The following is a 22,474-nucleotide window of genomic DNA, read 5'->3' as shown; positions in this document are numbered from 1 at the left end:
GGTGCGGGAGCGGGCAGGTGGAGGCGGAGGCGGAGGCGGAGGCCCGGCTCGAGTCTCCCCGGGATGCTGCCCGCCGCCCCGACCTCTGCCTCGGTCTCTGCCCCGGCCGCCCGGGCCCTGCGCAGGAGCCGCCGCTGTCCCCATGCCCGTGGTGAATGAAGCCCCCACCCCCGCCGAGCACCCCCGATCCCCGGCACCCCGACGCTGAAGACCCTCAGCCCGAGCCTCGAGCTGCCGCCGCCGGTGCTGGTGGTCGCCCCGACTCGACTCGGATCTCTCCTCCCCGGCCGGCTGCCCCCGCCTCCTCGGTCCCCGACCCCGTCCGGGCAGGCCCGGGCCTGGGGTTTTGAGGACGGGGTGCACCAGGGTCGGGAAAGGGATCTTGGGGTTCGCTGCTGCTGCTTCTTCTGCTTCTGCACCCCCAGCCCCCTCTCTTCTGGCCGCCGCCTCCTCCTCCTCCTCCTCCCGGGGCTCCCCACTCGGCCAGCTCGCTCATGGCTTTCTTGATGAAGAAGAAGAGATTCAAATTCCAAACCACCTTCACCCTGGAGGAGCTGACGGCCGTGCCCTTCGTCAACGGGGTGCTCTTCTGCAAGGTCCGGCTGCTGGACGGCGGGGATTTTGTCAGCTTGTCATCCAGGTAAAGCCCAGCTGCTGGGCTGGGCCTTTCCCCGGGATCATCGCCACAATCTTTGGGGATGGTTGGTTGGATGGATGGGTGGATGGATGGATTGGTTAGTGTGCAGGTAGGTGCAAGACAGGTTTGCATGCTTGCCTGCACCAGGCGGGCTCAGGGATCTGAGCCCTAAGATCTTAGGGATCTGACCAAAAGACCTTTTTTTCTTTTTCTTATTTTTGTTTTTGGGTCACCCCCGGCAATGCTTAGGGATTTCTCCTGGCTCTACGCTCAAAAATCGCTCCTGGCAGGCTCGGGGGACCCTATGGGATGCCGGGATTCGAACCACTGTTCTTCTGCATGTGCAAGGCAAACGCCCTGCTATACTATCTCTCCAGCCCTTATTTATACAATACTTTTATGTTCCTGCATTTAACTCAGCAGTTCTTTTATTCAACTGATTCTGAGATAATAATAGTCCAGGGTTTATGAAAAGGTGACACACCAGGCCAGGGCAATGGCTCCAAGTGTGGGGGCAACACATGCATATGCAAGAGTGTGAGGGAGGCCAAAGACCCAGTACCATTTTCAAGGGGGACAGCAGTGGTCCCCAGTAGCTGGCTCTCCAAGCCCGCAATGGCTAGGCCCATTCTGCAGACGGACACTCAGCTTGCTTGCCTCGGAGCTCGGGCTCGAGTTGCAGGCCACCTTGCTCCCAGCTGGCCGGTTGGCCTGTCATATGATTTGGAGCCTACGCCAGCCAGCCCCAGGGCCAGCTACAGGTTCCCTGGCACTCTCAGCACCCCACGCGCAGTGCAAGCTGATTCTGGTTGTATTTCGGGGGCTGCCCCAGTGACTGAGCCGTTTCACTCACTCATTTCACTCACTCACTCACTCACTCAAGGGGCCCTTTCTGCCTGGTGCTGACTCGTTTGCATTGCAAATACCCTTGTGTTGGCTTGGGGGGCTTTGTACCGGGAAGCAGGAGGTGGTTTCGTGTGTGTGTGTGTGTGTGTGTGTGTGTGTGTGTGTGTGTGTGTGTGTGTGTGTGTGTGTGTGTGTGCAGGAGGTGGTTTCGTGTGTGTTGTGTATATGTGTGTGTGTAGGGGGAAGTAGGAGGTGGTTTCGTGTGTGTGTGTGTGTGTGTGTGTGTTGGCTTGGGGGGCTGTGTAGGGGGAAGCAGGAGGTGGTTTCGTGTGTGTTGGCTTGGGGGGCTTTGTAGGGGGTAGCAGGAGGTGGTTTCGTGTGTGTGTGTGTGTGTGTGTGTGTGTGTGTGTGTGTGTGTGTGTAGGGGGAAGCAGGAGGTGGTTTCCCTGTTGGGATTGGGACTTTTTGCTGAGACGAGTTTGAGTGTGTGTGTGTGTGTGTGTGTGTGTGTGTGTGTGTGTGTTGGGATTGGGACTTTTTGCTGAGACGAGTTTGTGTGTATGTGTGTGTGTGTGTGTGTGTGCGCGCGCACCCATCCCATAGGTTTGCAGAGTGTCCCCCAAAGACCCTAGCAGAAGCGCCTTGCAGGCTGGCCCAACCTGGTGCCCATCCATTGCCACAGATGGGGTTGAGGGCTCTGCTGCCAGTCCCTGCCACGGACCCGGTTCTGGGCGGGACTGTGGGAATTCCACAGATCCAACCTTTCCCTGAGGCTCTGTAGGTGATTTGAGTGTGCCAGGCATAGGTGGGGAAACTGAGGTGGGAAGGAAGTGGCCGTTTAGGAAGTCCACACAAGAGTTTCCGTTGAACTTGGGGTGTGTGTGCTTGTTTGAATCTGCACCCTCCCCTAATCCCTGCCGCTGAACCTCTAGTTTTTGGATTGCCCCAGTGGGTGGGTGGGGCACTTTTTCTGGGCACTTGGGCCCATACAGGTCTGGAGGTGCCCCAGTCTGCCACGAGCTGTTTATCTAAGGAATTCAGTCAAGGGCTGTGCTTACTGTGGGTGCGGCATGGGCCCCTCCCCCCCCAAATGGCAGACTGAGGTTTCAGAGTGGGCTCCCCCCAACCTCTCATTCTCAGGGTGACCTTGGGCAACTTACCTCACTTCTCTGATTCTGTGAAGAAGCGGTTGTTGGGCTTGTTTACCCCGTTTTCTAGTCTCTTCCTCAGCCCCTCTTTTTTTTCCCCATTTTACAGCGATGGAAACTGAGGCTCAGGGGGTGCTTTGGGTTTTGCTTTTATTTTTGTTTTTGGGGCCACACCTGGCAGTGCTCAGGGGTTACTCTTGACTCTACATACCAGGCTCACATCTCGTGGTACTCAGGGAACTTTATGGGATCCCGGGATCAGACCTAGGTCCTACTGTGGCTCTGGCCCCAGCAGGTGGTTTCTGTAGTGGAGTTATGGCAATGGAGCTCCACTTTCAAACTCTGGTATGCTTGTCACCACTGTCTTTTCTGCTTTTGAGCCTAACTCAGTTTCCCCTCTTGTGCAACTTGGGAGTAGTACCACCTTTCATGGCTGTGCGTTCAGAGCCAGCAGGGGAGTGAGCTGGGGGCAGGCACAGGGTCTTCAGCTCCAGCCTGGGCCCATGCATTTGCTGTCAGTCAACCGCCCTCACTCTCATGTTGAACCTGCCACCTCAGCTGGAGAAAGTCTGGAAAGTTCTGGGCCCAACCCTCAGTCTCTGGATTTCACCCCTGTCTTTCCTTCTTCCCTCCTGGCACTGGGCCCCAAACAGCCTGCCCTGCCCTCATCCTGGACGAAACTTGAGCAGGCCCCTCTTTTCCCCCCCCAAAAAAAAACCAGGCACGAATTTGCTACTGGATTGGAGAGGCTGGAGGCCGGACAAGTAGCATCCTCCGGAGTCTCTTCTAGCCCAGCCTGTAGCTACTGATAGAGGATTGGTCCCTGCTTTGATCCAGGGAGCCCTGAGCCACCCCAGAGTCCCTGCAGCCTCAGGTTTTGTGCACATTGGGCACCATAGCAACAGCGGGTCTGGCATGACCCAGTTTGAGCAGATAAAGCAGGTGGCAGGTCGCCCACTCTCTCCCCAGCTTCATCTTCCCTGAGGCCCCTTGAGACTGTCCCTCCTGGGCCCCATCTTCCCATCAGGAGCTGCTCACCCCGGAGGGGTGCCCTTGACGTCTACCCACTGAAAGCATAGCTTGGGGGAAATCGTCCACTCTTTGAACCTTGCGAGTCTGATGCCCTTGATTGGATGGCATCCATTGGGGAACAGAGACCTCAGTGGAGTCCTTGAACCCCTCCTTGGATGGATGAGAAAACAGGGATAACAGCTTGGTGAGATCACACCAGGCACATGGATGGGATTTGGGGCCAAACCTGGAGGAAGAAAAGCTTAGGTGTGGGAACCAGGAGGCACCAAGACTTATGCCAGCACTGCCCAGGACGAGGTCCCCAGGACCCAGGGAGGCCTTGGACTTGGGGCCAGGGACAGGCTGGCACTAGGGCTCCCGGGGCATTTGCTGAGATTCTTACCAGCCTCCAATGCCTCCAATATTTGGCATCTGGTCCCAGGGGTCCCAGGTGGGAAGCTGAGGCCCACCCAACCCTGGTGCATGAGGCTGTGCAGGGAGGGCTCCATGCTAGTCGGCCCTTTTGCAGGGGGTTTGCTCAGATATCCCACACAGGTCTGCCCACTGGCACTGCACTTGATTGCCCCAGGCATGGCTAGTGGTGCCAGGGAGGGAGGACGGTTGCTGTGGACTCACCTCACTGCGAGGCCTTTCCAGAGGAGCCAGAGCGACTCCTTAGCCAAAATTGTGTGTGTAATTGTGTGTAAACTGAGGCCAGGGCTGAGGAAGTGGCCCTTCTAGGGTCTGTTTATGGAGAAGCAAACAGCACAGACATTTAAACTCTGGTTTGGTCCCAGCTTCCTGAGCATCCCTTTGAGCAGGATGTGGGGCCGACTCAGGCCCCTCTCCCTGGTCCCAGATTCTCAGATGTTTTTTATCAAGGCTCCTTAGGGGTCAGCAGTAGAAAGGGTTGGTGCCTGCTCCCCTTGCTGTCCTGTACCCCAGCCTTGAACCTGCCCAGAGGAGGTCCCCTGGTGATAGGACACCAGGGACGCTCAGTTCTGGCCTGTGTCCATGAGACCTGCCTTTGGCCACATGCCTTGAGAACTAGCCTCCACAGGCTCTCTAGGGTAAGGAGGACCCAGAGGCAGGATGAGCGGGGCCAGGCAGCACCCCATCTCTGAGAGCCAGAGGATGGCTCATCTCTGTCAGCTGTGAGGTTGAACAGATCTTCCGACCTCTGCCTTCGGACCTGTGTCGGGGCCATCTCCACCAAAGGTGGACACCCAGGAAGCGCCCCTCGCATGAGCCGTGCAGGCTGTGGGGTAACCCAAGGGTACCAGGGTGGATTGAGATGGGGTTGGAGCTGCTCCTGGTTGTGGGGAGTGGCAGGTCTGGTGTCCCCTCACCCCCAGGAGGCTGGTTCAGATATGGAGGAGCTAGGTCTCAGGATCTCCAGCTTCATGAAGGAAGTAGAGACACTGCTCTCTTGGGGTCCTGCTCTCCCCACACTCCCTCCCAGTGGCTGAATGGGCAGGTGAGTCTCCACAGGCTCCACGCTGTGGGGAGCTAGGTGGGGAGCTAGATGCCGAGAGGACGGCACAGCTACGTGGAACACCCAGATGTTGAGCTCTGGGCTCGGTGCCAAGTGGCTGCCACCTCCTTGCCCATTTCCATCTCCCTCTCTGGGGGACCCTTGGATCCCTGACTAGGGGACCAGGCTGGTTCTGTGGAACCTGTGGAGAAGGCCCCTGTGTAGACTGGGGGACTCTGGGGAGAGGTCCTGACCTAGGTCGTCCTGGCTAGGTGGGTGGGACCAGGCCAGGCAGCTGCAGACACCGTCCCCCCATGGCCCAGCTGCCTACCTTAGCTTGGGTTGCTGGCCTGGGTGTCCTCCCTGGTCTGGTCACACTGTAACAAGTGTCATACGACCCTTCCCGACCTGGTTCATTGGCCCTTGGGACTGTGCTCTCTGATGTGGGGGTGTACTGGCTGAACCCCTCCCAGCAAGCACCCTGGTGGGCATGCAGGGGTTGTGTGTGGGGAGCCCAAGGTCCCCCTCCACACATTGAAACTCCCCTTCCTTGGTGCCTCCTCGGTGCTGGTTGTGCTGCTGTGCTGGGCCGCTCAGGGCCCTGCCAGCTGCAGAGCTGCCTGGGGCTGGAGGTGACAGGCTGTATCAGGAGCTGGGGTGGGCAGGAGGAGGGGCTGACTGGCCCTGCCTGTGAGCAGCTGTTAATGGTGCTCTTGTGGGGCCAGAGATCCCAACTTCCAGGCCAGGGGCTGGGCTGTCCAGCCAGTTGGAGCCTGCTGTATGAGTTACCTGGCTAGGGTAGGGACGGGGCGGAAGTGCTTGTCTGCTGCCTCCCTCCCACCACTTCCTCCTGGGACAGTCCCCTACACACCTGGGCCCCTCCCCCACAGCTCAGGCAGTTTCTTTCTTCAGCCTTTTTAGGGTGCAGCAGGGCCCCAGCTGGGCTCTGGGAACTTGACACTCCCCTTTGTCCCCTCTGCAGGGAGTCCCAGAGTTAGACACACAGGGACAGTTATGGGTGACTGATGGAGTGTAGAACAATCTCAGTGGGGGAGGGATGTCCAAGGACGGGCCTACATTTTTGGGATTTGAAGGACAGATTCTTTATTTTGAGGCCTCACTTGGGGGGGGTGATGCTTGGCTTGCCAGGGTGAGGCTGGGGGAGGGAGGAGTGTATATGGGTACCTGGGGATGGAGCTTTTAAGTCAAGGGCCCTACTGTTGGTCTTATCCAGGGCAGATTCTTTTGTGGGGTGGGAATGGGGAGTTTGGGGCTTCATAGTGGCATGGAGATTATGTGGTGTCAGGGATTGCCTGGGGCACCAGCCCTGGACCCCATCTCCCCAGCCCTAGGACAGATTTGAGTTGACGAGTGGCTGTGGGGGGTTGCAATGATCCCAGGCAGTGGCTGTGGAGTTCTTTCCAGGCTATAAGTACCTACGGAAGTACCCACTCTGAGAGCTAACTGCGGTGTTGTGGGCATGGCATAACCCGGCTGCTCAGAGCACCAAAACTGGGTGTGTTGGGAGTATGTCAGGGAGGCCCCTAGAGGCCTTTCACCCAAGATTGTTGAGAAACTCACGGACACACACTCCCCAGCTTTGCTTCACAGAGAGGCAGGTTCTTCTGGGGTACCTAGAACCAAAGGGTGAGTTCCTGGGCCTTTCTTGGTCTTTTTCTTTAAAGGAGTGTGGGGTGGGTGGGAGAGAGCCCAGGTCCCATGCACAGTAGGCAGGCTTTGAGCTGTGGCCCCAGACACCCTTTTTCGGGTTTTTCTGGGAGGAGGAGTGACAGCATTGGTCCTGTTTGCAGGCTGCTCCCTCTCCAGGATCCTTAGGGGATGCAGCACTTCTGGGAGAAATCTTGGAGCTGGGGTGTCCCCAAACCCCAAATCCTCCCTCATCTTTGATGTTCAGATCCATTGGGGACCCTGTCACAGGCTCAGGCAGGCGGGGAGGCTCAGACAGGCAGTACTGGCAGGGGTGGGTGGCCCCAAAAGGACCACACTCCTACTTCGCTGAGCCCCTACCAGCAAGACCATGACAGATGTGGGGAGCACAGTGGGGCTTGTCTTTGGGACAGCCCTGGGACCCATAGTCTCTCTGGGCCCTTGAACTTCCTCAGGCAAGATGTCTTTCTGGAGCGGGCCTGGGAGAGATACAGGTGCAGTGAAGCCCATGGGAGTTCCCAGCGAGGGTCCTGCTGAGACTAGCCCTACAGTCAGGTCAGGTGTCCTGTAGTGAGAGGGCCTGAGCCTCAGAGGCTGTCCTGTCTCCCCTGTGTCAATCCTGTGTCATGTGGGGGGAAGGCTGATGAATCATGACCTCTCAAGTGGACCCTGAGCCCGTGTCCTTACACCCAGCATCTGGGCTGGCAATGTGACAGGGTGTGACTCTGGTCAAGGACGCCCTCACAGTTACCCACACCTGTGTCTACAAGAGAATCCAAGGGCTGCCTGCCCGCCCTCAGGCGTCTCAGATGTGGCTTAAGAACCCACTCAAGGGCCCGGAGAGCTAGCACAGCGGCGTTTGCCTTGCAAGCAGCCGATCCAGGACCAAAGGTGGTTGGTTGGAATCCCGGTGTCCCATATGGTCCCCCGTGCCTGCCAGGAGCTATTTCTGAGCAGACAGCCAGGAGTAACCCCTGAGCATCACCAGGTGTGGCCCAAAAACCAAAAAGAAAAAGAAAAAAAAAAAGAACCCACTCAAAATGCAGGAAGCAAAACCCCCTCCAAGATCCCTCCCAGGTCTCAGCTGCAGGTTGGGGGTTGCCTCCAGAGGTGCTCAGGGGCACAGGGTTGCCCAGATTTGGGGAGCACTCCCACTTCTCTCTTCCCTAACGAAAGGAATCAGCCCCCACCCGAGCTGAGTCAGCCTGGCACAGCCTAGGCACGCCTGGCCCTGCCAGCCCTGTACTCAAAGGGCTCCCCACCTCCCAGTCAGACCCCAGGCCCTGACCAGTACATGACCCTGAGTCTCTGACAAAGGGGGGGTTGTCTGGTTCTTGCTGGGCCCTGCCCCAAGGTAACTGCCCTTGGTTCTCCGTACCTAGTCTGGCACTCAGTGACTGGCTGGTGGCGGGTGGGCATGTGCCAGGCCCTGCTCTCTCCTTGATCCGCTCTGCGGCCTTCAAGACAGGAAGGAGTAGGGCAGCAGCCTTAGGCTGGAACCCCAGCTCAGAGCCTGATGAGTCTGCAGGGCTTGGGGAGCGATTCCTTGTGCATAGCCAGACCCCCTCCCCATGGTTGAAAGACCCCTCTCCATGCTTCAACACCCTGAGCACTAGAGGGGTCCAGCTTGGGAGTCTGAGCCAGTGTGGGTGCAATTCTCCGCCATGTGAATCGTGTGCCTTAGTTTCCTTCATCACATGGAGACTGGGGCTGTTGTCAGGACTATGCTCGGTGTATTAGCTACTTCCACTTTTCCCGCTGCAGATCCAGGGCCTCTGTCTCTGCTGTTTTCCCCAACATTCTGCAGTTTGGGCTCTCGATGGGGGACCTGTGGGCACAAGCCATCCTTTGCTATGGGACACCCCCCTATGCCTGCAGGGTGTTGGTGCTGGAGCAGACGGGAGAAGGGATACGGGGGCTGGAAGCACTCGTGCAAGAGTGCCAGGTTGGTCGCAGCCTCTGGCACACTGGTGCCAAGGAGACTGTTGGATGTGGTGGAGCCAACCCAGGATTCCTTCGTGTAAGCACGTGCTCCAGTCCCTTGAACCCAGCTAGTGGCGCTCTGGGGGTTCCCAGGCCTCCTGTTGGCCGAGTTTTTCTCACTCAGCCTGTGGACCTTTTCCCAAAAAGCCATGAGCTGGGATTTGTGAAAATCTGGATTGATGTCATTGGGTTGATGAGCAGCGAGCTTCATTGAGGTCTGACCCCAGAACACTTATTCCTAACCCAGCCGTTGTCCGAGCCTGGAAGCCCTTTTCCAGATGAGAATTTCTGCACGCACACACAAACACCCCACTTCCTCGCCACAGCAGCCCACAACACACATACACATTTCCTTCTCTCTCTATCCCTCCCTCTCCCTGCCAGGGTGTTTTGGCTTCTAGGAATCTGCTGCCCGAGTGGCAGCGGAAAGAGACTCCGCTCCACTGTGCCAGCGTCTCCGCAAGCTGCTCCCTGCAGGAGTCCGGCCCTGGCCGAGATGCCACGTTGGCCACGTGGCTGGCTGGAGGCCGCTCCCTGCCCTGCAGCCTCGGGCCAGGCCCCCCTCCGCCCTCTCCCCTCCTCTTTCCTTGGGGAAGTGCCAGCAGATGGTGTCCATTGAAATCCTTCCTGCCTTGGCTGCAGCCACCAGCTTCAGGCCTGGGCTGCTGTGTTGTTTCATGGGGGTGCACCCTGAGGTGGGAGGGCTCAGGCGGCACCACCTTCATGTGTCAGGAGATGGAGGTAAAAAGTAAACCCCCCTCACTACCTTCTGGGGGGGTCCTTGAGTGCACTGGGGGTCAGATGCTGGAGCTCTTCCTGGGCACCCCTTCTTGCTTGGGGCCTTCCTGTGTTGCTCCCATATCCTCGGCTTTGGTACCCCCCACGTCTCCAGCCTGGAGTTCTCTCAGCCCCTGTCACTGCCCTGGCCACCCTGCCCATGCCCTGGAGGCTGTGGGTAGTCACTTCCTGTGTCTCCTCACCAGCTGGGTGGTCAGCATCCCCCACCCCCTATCCGCGAAGCCAGTTCCCAGTGGGGGACCCTGGGCGGGGAGGCCCTTGTGGAGGATGGCCTGTCTTATTCCCAGTCAGCCCTGGAAATAGCTGAGCCTTGTGCGGGCACTGATGGTGGGGGCTCCCCCCCCCCCCCCGAGTGCCGGGATTCGGCAGCTAAATTGCAGGTCTCCCAGCTGAAATGGGCATGGAGCCCCCCACCCCCTGTAATTACCTGCCCAGCTCCTCCCATGAGGCCATGGTGTGACCTGGCCCCATCTGGACTGGACGGTGGTTTGCCTTTCTGATCCCACCCCTCAGGCCCCCCACCCATTCAGCCACAGAGATGGCCTGGTGTACAGAAATAGGGATGCTGGGCCCAGCAGGCTGCTCCCCATGCCCCTCCTGACTTCGCTTTGCCCCCTGTGCACCTTGGACAAGTCCCAGTTCCAGACTGATTCCTGAGCCTGGGTCCCATTGTCCCCCATTGCGTTTTCCAGCCCATCCTCCACGGGTGGTCTTGCTTTTTGGTTCCTTTTGTTTGGGTTTTTGGGCCACACCCAATGATGCACTCAAGAGTTCCTCCTGTCTCTGCACTCTGGGATCACTTTTGGTGGTATTGGGGAACCCTCTGGGATGCTAGAGGGATCAAACCTGGATTCAACCATGTACAAGGCAAATGCCCTCTCCCCTGTGCTATTGCTCTGGCCCGAACAAGAATGTTTGGAGCCCAGGAATCAATCGCCTAGGAGCTGCCCCTGCCTGTACTGCCTCTGACCAGCTTGGAACAGGCTCTGGCATGGGAACTGTGGAGACAGGGACAACGGGGTCTCCTGGCCTGCCTTCCCCCATGCTGCCCTTCTTCAACAAGTAGGTGGGGATTGCAGCTCAGCACTCACTAGGTGTTGAAGGGAAGTTTCCAGAGGCCTGAGGCCGGGAGGAAGTGTTGGTGTTTACCCAGGCTGTGCCCAGGGCACAGGCCTCCTTCCTGGGAGTGACCCTGTGGGCTTTAGGCGATCACGGGTGGCCCTTGGACACCTGCGGGCCTGTTACCTGAGCTGGGAAGTTCCCAGGGTTCCCTGGCCTGCTCTGCAGGGGGCCCACTCCCTGCTTTTGTCTCCATCTAAACTTAATCCCTCTGTGTTCCAACAGGCCTAGCTGCATTTTCCCTCCTCCCCCTCTGGCAGCTGCTTCCCAGAGGGAGGGGACTGGGCAGGGCCACCTGAGGGCTCCTTGTGGTTAGCACCCCACATTCAGGTGACCCCTGTGGCTTAGGGAACTGGTGGATTCTTTGTTTCCTTTCTGGCTGCCTCCAATCACCTGCACAGACCCCTCCTGGGCCTTTGCCTGAGCCACCCCCGTATATGGATGGACCCCATGTGCCCAGGTGCCTCTGACAGGACCTTCCCCAGTTCCCCTGGACCCTGCTCCCCTGTTTTCTCTCTGGTTTTCATTCACCCTAAGTGTTTGTGCTGCGGGGAGCATAGCCCAGAGTCACCCCTTGGACAGGAGACATTCAGAGCAGGCCAGTCTTGACTGCCTTGCCTTTTGTCTTGTTTGTGGGCCACATCTGGCGGTGCTCCTGGCAGGCTTGGACAACCACGGCAGGTGCCTGGGATCTTGAACCCAGGTTGGGTTTTGTACAAGACAAAAGCCCTCCTCCACACTATGCTATTACTCTAGTCCTCACTGCTCCCTACCTTTGGGTCTTTACAGCACGTCATTAAGGTGCCACTGGGCACTTTAATTTCCTCCACCCTAGTCCCCCTGGCCACCTGGTCCCGCTGTCTCCTCAGCAACCACCCTCCCTGTCCACACCCAGGCTGGGCACAGATGAGCTTTCTTTTTCTCACGCAATGATTTCCTGTCCCTCTCTGGCCATCAGCCCATGGGTGTCTGTGTGGCCGTCATGGCACCATGTGCTGCTGCGAGCCTTTCAAGCTAGGGTTTGTTTGTTCAGACATAGGTGTCATTGCCCTGCAGGGAACCGCCAGTGGGATTGTGGGCCCCAGAGGGGACCCCACACGTGACAGGGACACGTAAGGAGCAGCCAGACTTTCCCCTGGTGCAGCTGCCGGTCTGCACCCTACCCCCCACCCTCCTCGCCCTTGTTATTACCTGCCTTGATTATAGTCATCCTGGTGGGTGCCAGGTGCCAGCTAGAGATAGGCTGGCAGGCTGGCGGAGCTACATTTCCCCGTGGCTGACCTGACCTGCTGTGCCCGCTCAGGTGCTTTCTGGTGCCTATATATGTTTCTTGGGGGGGATGCAACTTCATTCCCAGTAGTGCAGGGGTATTAAACCTGGGGTTCCACATGCAAAAACCTTGCATTCCAGCCCTTGGAACCATCCCTCTGGCCCCAGCTTGGCTGCATGTAAATTGGGGTGTTGTTTTGTGGTTGAGTTGTGGGTATTCTTTCTCTGAGCTGGGTAACTGTCTGTTATCTGATATGTGATCCAGACTTCTTTTTCTTTCTTCTCCAGCCGGATGGTGGTCCAATTTCTGCTCAGTGGATGGGGTAGGGGGTAGGGGAGGAAGAGAAGAAAAAGATGGAGAGGAGAAGAGGGGAAGGAGTTAGTTTTGGGGTTACTCCTGGCTTGCACTCAGGAGTGTGTGTGTATCTTGGGGCCACACCCAGCAGTGCTCAGGGGTTACTCCTGGTTCTGCACTCAGGAATTGCTTCTGGATGCTATATCCACTCTGCTTTATTTATCACTTGTGCCCATGAAATTGGTTGAGTTTGTTGTGAGTACATTGACACTCCCCCATCCCCAGATGGTGAAGCTATATTTACACTATGAGTTTTTTTGGTTTTTGCTTTTGAATCACACCTGGCAGTGCTCACGGGTTCTTCCTGGCTCTGCACTCAGGAATCACTCCTGGCAGTGCTCGGGACTCTGTGGAATGCTGGGGATCGAACCTGGGTCAACAGCATACAGGGCAATCACCCTCCACATTGTACTGTTTTCCTGCTCCCTGTGTTTTCTTCTAAGACTTAAGAGTTTTGACTTAGAGATCAAAGTGCTCTTTGACTCCCTGGGGGGTTAATTATATGTGAGCGGAGTAACAGGGTCCCACTTCCTTCCTTTGTCAGCAGCCAGTTGTCACCACAACCTTCTCCCACAGAAAGAAGCTTTTCAGAGGGCTGAGCACAGGTTTGACTTTCAGGAGCCCAGACTTCTCACTGGCCCCCAGAGCCCTTCTCGAAGCAGCCTCTGAGCAGCACCAAGTAGGGCCAAAAACCCAAAAGGAAAAGGAAATAACTTGGTTGTTCTCCCCAACCCCTTAGGGGCTCCCTTGGGAACCGGGGAATGGTGAATTGTAAAGTGTTCCGTGGGTCTGCTCCATGGGTCTGTCTGTGTGTCTGTCCTTTATCCTGGAGGAGCCACACTTCCTGGACTTGACTGCATTTGTCATCTGGGAGAATCTTTGGAATCTAGACACCTTCTGTGTGCTGGGGTGTGTGTGTGTGTGTGTGTGTGTGTGTGTGTGTGTGTGTGTGTTTCAGCCTTCGGGGAAGCCAGCCAGGGTATGGATTGGGGTTGCATTACGATTTGGGGGTCCTGAAATTCAGAGTGATTGACCTTGTCAGCCTCAGTTCCTAATGGATATGTGAACTTCCGGAGCTTCTGTTGCACTTCATGAGTGCCCAGAATCTGTCCTCTGCCCGCCAGTGCTCTCTGTCTTGGGTTTGCTCAGAGACTGTTGCTTTCCTGTCTGGAGCTCACTCCCACAGATACGACCCAGAGGAGATGTGAAATCGAGATAAAAAATTTAGGGTGCTGATCGGAAAATTCTGCCACTCATTGAGCAGCGTTTGTAGTGTTTTGTACGTGTTAGAACAAGCCACATAGGAGCCAGAGCTATAGTGCAGCAGGTAGGGATTTTACCTTGCACTTGGGTATCACAGATTCAATCCCTGGCTCCAAGCCTGCCAGAAGTGATGCCTGAGCTTCAGAGCCAGGAGTAAACCTTGAGTACAACCAATTTTAAAAATTAAAAAATTGGGGGCCGGAGAGATAGCATGGAGGCAAGGCATTTGCCTTTCATGCAGAAGGTCATCGGTTCAAATCCCGGCATCCCATATGGTCCCCCCGTGCCTGCCAGGAGCAATTTCTGAGCACGGAGCCAGGAGTAACCCCTGAGCACTGCCGGGTGTGACCCAAAAACCACACACACAAAAAAAATTAAAAAATTGGGGCCCAAGTGATAACATAGTAAGGGAGGGCAGGCGCTTACCTTGCCCACAGCCAACCCAGGTCTGATCCCTGGCATTTCATATGGTCCTCCAAGCCTACCAGGAGTGATTCCTGAGTGCAGAGCCAAGAGTAACCCATGAGCACTGCTGGGTGTGACCCAAACCCTCCAAGATTTTTTTTTATTAAAAAAGAGAAAGCCGGGGCCGGAGAGAGCATGAAGGTAAGGCGTTTGCCTTGCATGTAGACGGACGGTGGTTCAAATCCCGGCATCCCATATGGTTCCCTAGCCTGCCAGGAGCCGGGTGTGACCCAAAAACAAACAAAAAGAGCAAGCCATATGCCGAAGAGCTGGTCTTACTACTGAAGGTCTGCTCTGCAGCCAGGCCTGGCACACACAGGGATCCGCAATTCCCAAGGCCAAGCAGAACCAGCCTAAGGTTGGGTTGAGTGTCCACCCCCACCCCACTTTTCTTGGTAGCTGCTTCCTAGGTGCCTCCCCAGTTTATGTCTGCCAGGGTCTCCAGGATGTGCTCTCACCTCAACTCCCTCCCTGCCTCCACTCTCTGGCCAGTATCCCACCTCCCCAATCTGAGGGTCTTGGGGCAATGGGCATTGCCAAACCTGTCCTGCCCTTTGGCTGAACAATCTGACCACTGAATTTCTGGGGGATCCCTGACTTTATCAGAGGGGACCCCTCTCACTACCCTCCCCAGACCTGGGAGGGGTGAGGAGGACTTGCTGGACCTCTGCATCCCCCAATGAGCCCCCTCACCTGACATGTCATTTGGGTCTGAGCTGCTAATCACCTGCCCAAGCCAGTCACATCCCCGCTGACGCTGAGTCATGGCAGTACCTGCCCTTGGCACACACCTCACTGTCTCACTGCCGTCAGGGCTCCTGGTCCGTGGCCCTGTAGCACTGAGGGTATAGGCCAGCCAGACACCTGCTGAGTCCCACCCGGTATGGCGTCTAGGGCAGACACAGGCTCTCTGCGGGGTTCAGAGATCCCCAGTGGCCATGAGAAGCAAACAGGTGGGGTCTGATTCATGGGGCAAGGGACTGAACACACCCTTGGCTCACCTGAGCCCCAAGTTCCATGGTCAGTACCTCGGGGAGCAGCCCCCAACACAAAGCCAAGAATAGTCTGAACTCCATTAGGTGTGGCAGGAAACAAAACAAGAGACCCAAGGAGGCACCCCCAGGCCCCACACCCACCCTATCAGGTCCTGTATGGGCAAGGCAGTTCCAAGAGAAAACCCTGGCCCCCCTGAACCCTGTAGGCGTGGGGCTCAGATCCTCTCCCCACTCCCACCCATTTGGGGGCTGCGGGTGGTCCCTAGGCGCTCAGCCCTGAGCTGGCTACCGCTGAGTGTGGGGGTGGCTAATGCTATGGGCAACTGGACCCACAGCTGCCCTGCACATCCTGTTACCCCGTCAAAGCCTCGGAAACCACCCTGGGCTTGGGGGCACCTATGGTCACATCTATAGAAAGGACCGGTGGTCCATCGTGAGTCTGGCCTCAGTGGCAGCGGGAGCCTGTCTGGGGGTGGATTCAGGTATCACTGTGGGTGATACTCATGGGATACTTTTGTAGGGGCCATCAGTGATTCTCGGCCAGCTGGGCCACCAGTCCAGCACTTGGGCCTGAAGACAGGGTGGTGCTTGGGGCCCTGCAATGTTGGGTATGGAGGGGGGCCAGACTGGGGTGTGTGTGGATGGGGGAACCACCCCCTGGCGGTGCTGGGGCGACCATGGGTGCTCAGGATGTTGAGCCCAGGTTGAATGTGCTAGGCAGGTGGCCTAACCTGGAAGGACATTCCTGTTCAGAATGACCACCTTGTGAACACTGAGTGGCCAGGTGGGACCCCTCTAGCCCCTGCTCACCCCACCCCGCCCGCTCCACCCGCAGGGAGGAGGTGCAGGAGAACTGTGTGCGCTGGCGGAAGCGGTTCACCTTTGTGTGTAAGATGAGTGCGAACCCAACCACAGGCCTTCTGGACCCCTGTGTCTTCCGGGTGTCCGTGCGCAAGGTGAGGGGACCCCTGGACAGTTGGGACTCAGGGAGGAGGGAAGACCGGACCCTGGGTGGGTGGGTGTGTAAGGAAGAGGGGAGGCCATGTTGGGGGTGGGAGGCCACCTGGGGATCAGGGAAGAAGCTGCTGAGCTGGGCAGTGAGTGTGGTCCTGGTTCCCCAGTCAGCGGTGCCCCTGTCTCTCTTCCTGCAGGAGCTGAAAGGTGGGAAGACTTACTCCAAGGTGAGTGGGGCTGCTGGATTGTCAGGGAGGGGACAGGTGGGTGAGGGAAGCCCCCAGAATTCCCGCCCCCACCTCCGCATTCCTCACCCAAAGGAAACCTTTGGGGGCGGAGCGGTGGCACAACGGTAGGAAGTTTGCCTTGTACCCAATTGACCTAGGACGACTGCGGTTTGATCCCCAGTGTCCCATATGATCCCCCTAAGCCAAGAGTGATTTCTGAGTGCATAGCCAGGAGTAAACCCTGAGTGTCACCGGGTATGGCCCAGAAACAAAAAACAACAACAAAAAAATAAAAAATGGAAACCTTTTCTACAAGATGTGGCATTTTCTGGAAAAGTTTATGGGCTCTGGCCTATAGGCTGCAACTGCTGGTGGCAGAAACTTGTGGGGTTAAAAGTCCCCCTCTCTGCACCTCACCATTGATATGCTCAGAGGATCTGTGTGTGAGACGCAGAGCAATGAGCTGCAGACAGTGGGATCAACTGGAGCCACACCCTCAAATGGGAAAGGCATAGGGTCTAAGAGTGCTTCAGCATGGGTTCCCCCACTATCTCCTGCCCCGTAGCTTTGCACTCCTGCCTGCAAGAGTGGGAAAAGGTGCCAAGAAGAGGCTCTGGCTACGTTCTAGATCAGGGGTCAGCAACCCGCAGCTCCAGTGCCGCATGTGGCTCTTTTGAAACTTTGCCGAAGCTTCGAACATCAGGGCTGAAAGGCAGGGAGTGGTATCACTTAAATATTTTAGTTAGCTATTAATTGGCACAAATATATTTTACATGGTTAAATGAAAAAGTTCTTTTTTTTCTTCAGATTGACAGCTAACTGCATCATCTCGTATATAGATAGCATTAAGATAAGAAACAATGTATGCAGTGCTAATGTTTTAAATGTCCAAATGGTTTGATGGCTCCCTGCTCCCCCCCCCCTTCGGAAACTAGTCCAAGTGGCTCTTTATGTCTTAAAGGTTGCTGACCCCTGTTCTAGATCCTCCCAGACATTCTCAAACGGGCCCAGCTGTGAAGTGTAGCTCGGGAAGGGGGACAGGGACCCTTTGGACTCCTTTTCCCCCATGCACATGGGGAAACCAGCTGCTCCTGGCAGGGCCCCACTGAGGGGCATGGAGTGGCCACTTTGGCCTCACTGCACTGTGCTCGGGAACTGTAGGGGATCCAGGGCAGGTGAACTCCTTGGAGCTAATGGTGGGCTGGCTGGGAGAAGGATTGGGTCCCCTGCCTCTGCAGCAGTCCCTACACACACACACAGCACAATGGTGGCCGGCCCACACCCTTGTCTCTGACCACGGCACCCCAGACCCCAACCTCAGCTCTGAGGGGACTTGGTGCCTCCACACGCCATGCTCTCAGCCTCTCTCTCTCCCTCTCCTGCTGTCCAGTTCCCAGGCCCGGGGGCTCCCACAGCACCGGCCTTGTTTCCGGGGGGACAATGTATCTGTGTCAGGACAACAATGTCCTTTCATGCGGCGCAGCCCCACGGCCGCCTGGCTTCCCGCACAAAAGGCGCTTTGTGCACCGCGGCGGGGCCAGCTCAGGGCTGTACCGCGTCAGAGCCTCACGTGGCCCCCCATGGGGTCCTGGGGATGGGGATTTGCGGGAGACTTCGGCGTAAGCGTGGTGAGGGGATCTCCCCCATGGTGCCAGGTTAACCCCTGCAACCTCCACATCTCTGTTGCCTCCCAGCTGGGCTTTGCCGACCTGAACCTGGCCGAGTTTGCGGGTGCAGGATGCACCGTGCGCTGCTGCCTGCTCGAGGGCTACGACACCAAGAACACTCGGCAGGACAATTCCATCCTCAAGGTGCTGCGGGCCGGGATGAGGTTCCTTAGGCCAACCCAGAGTCCTCTGCTCGGTATCCCGCCAGACAGCCCCTCCCTTCCCTGCTGCCCCACTTGGACCTTGTCCTGCCACCCCACCCTGTTCCCACCTACCCAGCTGAATCCTCTGGTCTGGGTGTCCCCTGCCCAGATCAGCCCTATTGCTACCATGTCCCCCGTGGCTGGGGAAGGCCGGTAAAGGAGCAGGAGGCTGATGGCAAGTCAGGGAGGCTGGGGGGACATGGCGAGGCTGACCCCCCCCCCTCTCCGATATACACAGGTCACCATTGGCATGTTCCTGCTCTCGGGGGACCCCTGCTTCAAGACGTGAGTGCCGAGGCAAGGCGGGGGGGCCCAGTGGGCAGGCGCTGTCCTGGGCCCTGGAGGGACCCACATCCATGCTCTTCTTTCTTCTCCAGGCCGCCATCCACTGCCAAGTCCATCTCCGTCCCCGGCCAGGACACTTCACTGCAGCTGACCTGCAAGGGCGGCGGCACCAGTAGCCAAAGTAGCAGCACCAATTCGCTGACGGGTTCCCGGCCCTCGAAGGTCCGGCCCAGCATCCTCAGCTCAGGTACTGAACCCTCCCATGTTTGTGTTGTGGGTACCCCCCACCAGGGGTGCTGCTCTGCAACGCTCGTCCCCTCCCTGGGCACGCTCAGCATGCACTGTGAGCTCAGGAGAGCTCCAGGAAGCAGGGAGCGGTGTGAGCTGAATGTGGAGAGTGGGTGTAGTGTGGAGTGTGGTACAGTGTCCAGGCAGGAAGACCCCCCCCCATCTCTTGGTAGAAGGTCCCAAGGTCACTCTACAAAGACCCTAGCACCCCTAGACCCCCATGTCCATGCTGACACTCCATCCTGGGTGGAACAAGGCAGACACCCACGGTGTGAGTCTCACTCGGGCCCTGAACCCTCATCCCGTCTTGGCTCTTTTCTCTGCCAGCCGGGGTCGGGGACCCAGCGTGGGGGTACCCAGAGCCATCACTGTTCTTCCCAGCTTCAGAGTGGGGGGTCCGCAGCCATCCACAGTGGGAAATTGCCAACCCTGGAATGGTACCTGTGAGCCAGGCAGGTCCTGGTTAGATTTAAAGGTTGAGCCTGTGACGACTGGACTCTTGCCCCAGCAAGGCTCCCGCCTTATTTGCTGTGCCCCTGAGCGCTTGTTGATGCCTGAGATCCTTTTCCAGAGACCTCCCCTGATTTGCTCCCAAGATTGCCACCTCCAGGAAGCCTTTCTATTTTTTTTTGGGGGGGGGGGGGTTGGGCCACACCTGGCGTTGCTCAGGGGTTACTCCTGACTGTCTGCTCAGAAATAGCTCCTGGCAGGCACGGGGACCATATGGGACACCGGGATTCGAACCAACCACCTTTGGTCCTGGATCGGCTGCTTGCAAGGCAAACGCCATTGTGCTATCTCTCCGGGCCCTCCAGGAAGCCTTTCTGTATTCTGTATCTCAGAGCAGGTCTCAGCCCGGATACCCAGCTCCCACCTCTGCCATTCACTCCCTGTGCTGTTGGTTTTCAGTCACTCCTTCCTCCCAGCATTGAGTCCTAACAGACATGGCTGCTGCTGGACTCAGTTGGTCATGGGGGACTGGGCATGGGCGCTGCTCACTGCTCCCCAAGCATAGTCCTCAGTGGGAGCCTGGATGAAGGTGGGGAAGGGATGGCGCCGATAACAGCCTCATTTTGCCCATCAGGGGTGCCGGAGGAGCCAGACCAGAACCTGTCAAGCCCAGAGGAAGTGTTCCACTCGGGCCACTCCCGGAACTCCAGCTACGCCAGCCAGCAGTCCAAGATCTCTGGTGGGTGCCAGCTGCTCCCCCAGCATCCCCCGGCCCCAGGTTCCTCCATCCTCCATCCCATTTGGCTCCACATCCTGGCCTTGCATCCCGGACCTGTGTCTCTCAAAACCCTCCCAAATCTGCCTCAAGCCCCCTCATGTCCCGGCCCTGCATCCTGGCCCTGTGTGCTCCTGCCCTGTGACCCAGGCCCTCATTCTGGCCCTGGGTGTCCTGGCCTGCATCTTAGCCCTCATGCCCACCCCCCACAGGCTGCAGCACGGAACACTCACACTCTTCCAGCCTGTCCGACCTCACCCACCGCCGCAACACGTCTACCAGCAGCAGCGCCTCGGGTGGCCTCAGTGTCCCCATGGAGGCTCCTGAGGGCGAGCGTGAGCACCGGCCCCCAGAGAAGCCACCCCGGCCCCCACGGCCTCATCTGTCTGACCGCTCATTCCGGTAAGAAGTCATCTCTCGGGCCCGGAGAGAGAGTACAACGGCGTTTGCCTTGCAAGCAGCCAATCCAGGACCAAAGGTGGTTGGTTCGAATCCTGGTGTCCCATATGGTCCCCCGTGCCTGCCAGGAGCTATTTCTGAGCAGACAGCCAGGAGGAACCCCTGAGCAACGCCGGGTGTGGCTCAAAAACCAAAAAAAAAAAAAAAAAGAAGTCATCTTTCTTTCCCTCTTTCTCTCCCTCTCTTCCTCTTTCTCTCTCTCCCTCTTTCTCACCCTCTCTCTCTCTCTCCCTCTCTCTCCCTCTTTCCACTGCTCCCCTGCTAAGGGAGAACAGCCCCCCCAACAGCACTGGGTGCTAGTGACCCCATCTGGCCCCTCCCATGCCTGTTACTCAGCTCCATGTTTGTGAGACTTCAGTGGTCCTAGACAAGCCGGTTCAGAAGGCATGTGCCTGGCTTTGGCGGGGTCTGGGAACCTGTTTATATTTGTCCCCCAGTTTACTACTGTCTAGCAGTAAAGGGCTCATTCCTCAGCAAGTGGGTTCACAGTACACAGTGGTACCCCCAAACAGTCCTGGTTGGGCAGCTCACCAGTGCCCTTCCTCAACCGAGACTGCAGACAGCAGCCCTGAGAGCAGAGGGACCTGAGTGTGTGCCCAATCTGGGTCAGGGGGCTCAGTCCCCTGAAACACGGAAGATCCTGGGACCATCTGCCCTGAAGCTGGAGTGAGGGTGCAGGCATTCTGTGGGGTCCCCATCACTGACATCGCCGCCCTGTGACCATCCCCGCAGGAGGAAGAAGGACTCTGTGGAGAGCCATCCCACGTGGGTGGACGACACACGCATCGACGCGGACGACATCGTGGAAAAGATAATGCAGAGCCAGGATTTCACGGAGGGCAGCAACACGGAAGGTGCAGGCCCTGGGGCTCGGGGGGAGGAGGCGCGGGGGGGGGGGGTGGCTTGGGATACTCTCTCCACTCCCTACTCAGCTGCCATTTGCCGTTGTCCCTACAGACAGCAACCTGCGTCTCTTTGTGAGCCGAGACGGCTCTACCACGCTGAGCGGCATCCAGTTGGCCAACAGGTGAGGGTACCTCCAGTATGGATACCACACACAGCGGCTTTGGAAGTCCAGTCAAGTCACTCCTCTCTGCACTTCAGTTTCCACCTCTGTCCTCTGCTGTGCCACCCGTCTGGGGACCCCACCCCCACCCCACCCCGTTCCTTCCCTACCATCTGGACCACCACACATTTTCTTATCATCAGCAGGGTGGTACCTGGGAGACAGAGGGGGCAAGCCAGGATTCCCACACCCCAGTTCTCCCAGACAGTACCTCACAGGCACGTCCAGGACCTTGCCTGTTTGGTGTCATCCTGCTGCCCTCTGCTGGCCATTTCTTGGAATTGCATCTGCCTTCTCCCAGCATGGTCTAGGTCACATTGGGGCCTGGAGGAACCAGGGGTACCACCACCCAGTGGGAGATAGCTCTGGCCCTTGCAAAAAGAAGGGATGGCAGGGGCAGAGCAGTGGCTCAAGTGACAGGGCGTTTGCCTTGCACAAGTTGAGCGCAGAACCAGGAGTAACCCCTGAGCATCACCGGGTGTGGCCCCCCCAAAAAAAGGGGGGATGGCAGAGGGATTGGGGACACAGAAGACAGGGCAGCTCCTTAGAGGTTTGTGAGTTCCTCTCCCTGCCAGCCTGGAAAATGAGGAAACAGGTTCGGGGGTAGCAAGAAAAACAAAACAAAACAAAACAAACCTTGCCACAAATATCCACGGCCCTATCAGTGGGCTTTTTCCACCGGGAAAAAAGCCCTTCAGGCCCACCACCCTTGTGAAACCTTTCACGACTGCATGGAGCCTCGGTTTTTTTCACCTGTCAGTACTGCAGCAGGTACTGACCTGTGTCTCCCCACAGGGTCTCCTCCGGGGTCTACGAGCCGGTTGTGATTGAGAGCCATTGAGGACCCGCGTCCTCCTGCAAAGGGCCTGCTTCTCTGGGTGGCCGCCTACCACATCTCATCCGTGCCTCTCCCTGCACTCCTGCCCTAGTATCATTCCGTCCTCTGGACCCTCCCAGGCCACCCTGCCTGGGCACCACTGTGAATATTCTCTGAACCACTAGGGGGCAGCACACGGCCCCCAGGGGCAGGCTGGCAGGGTCAAGATGCCAGCTCTGGAGACAGGACATG

The 22,474-nt window shown here is 57.6% G+C and overlaps 1 protein-coding gene across 1 annotated transcript; it reads left to right on the top strand.

Moving 5' to 3' along the window:
* Positions 1–425: 425 nt before the first annotated feature.
* Positions 426–22,474, top strand: EEIG1 (estrogen-induced osteoclastogenesis regulator 1). The gene is made up of 11 exons (XM_049774185.1): positions 426–640; positions 15,867–15,987; positions 16,183–16,212; positions 17,907–18,023; positions 18,321–18,367; positions 18,460–18,614; positions 19,740–19,844; positions 20,093–20,282; positions 21,072–21,193; positions 21,297–21,366; positions 22,201–22,474. Exons 1-11 carry the CDS (start codon positions 495–497, stop codon positions 22,244–22,246), a joined length of 1,149 nt encoding a protein of 382 aa, XP_049630142.1. The 5' UTR covers positions 426–494; the 3' UTR covers positions 22,247–22,474.

This window comes from Suncus etruscus, chromosome 5, assembly GCF_024139225.1.
Source record: "Suncus etruscus isolate mSunEtr1 chromosome 5, mSunEtr1.pri.cur, whole genome shotgun sequence".
Classification (NCBI taxonomy): Eukaryota; Metazoa; Chordata; class Mammalia; order Eulipotyphla; family Soricidae; genus Suncus; species Suncus etruscus.
The sequence above is the reverse complement of the archived record's forward strand: the minus strand, read 5'-3'. Positions and strand labels throughout refer to the sequence as shown.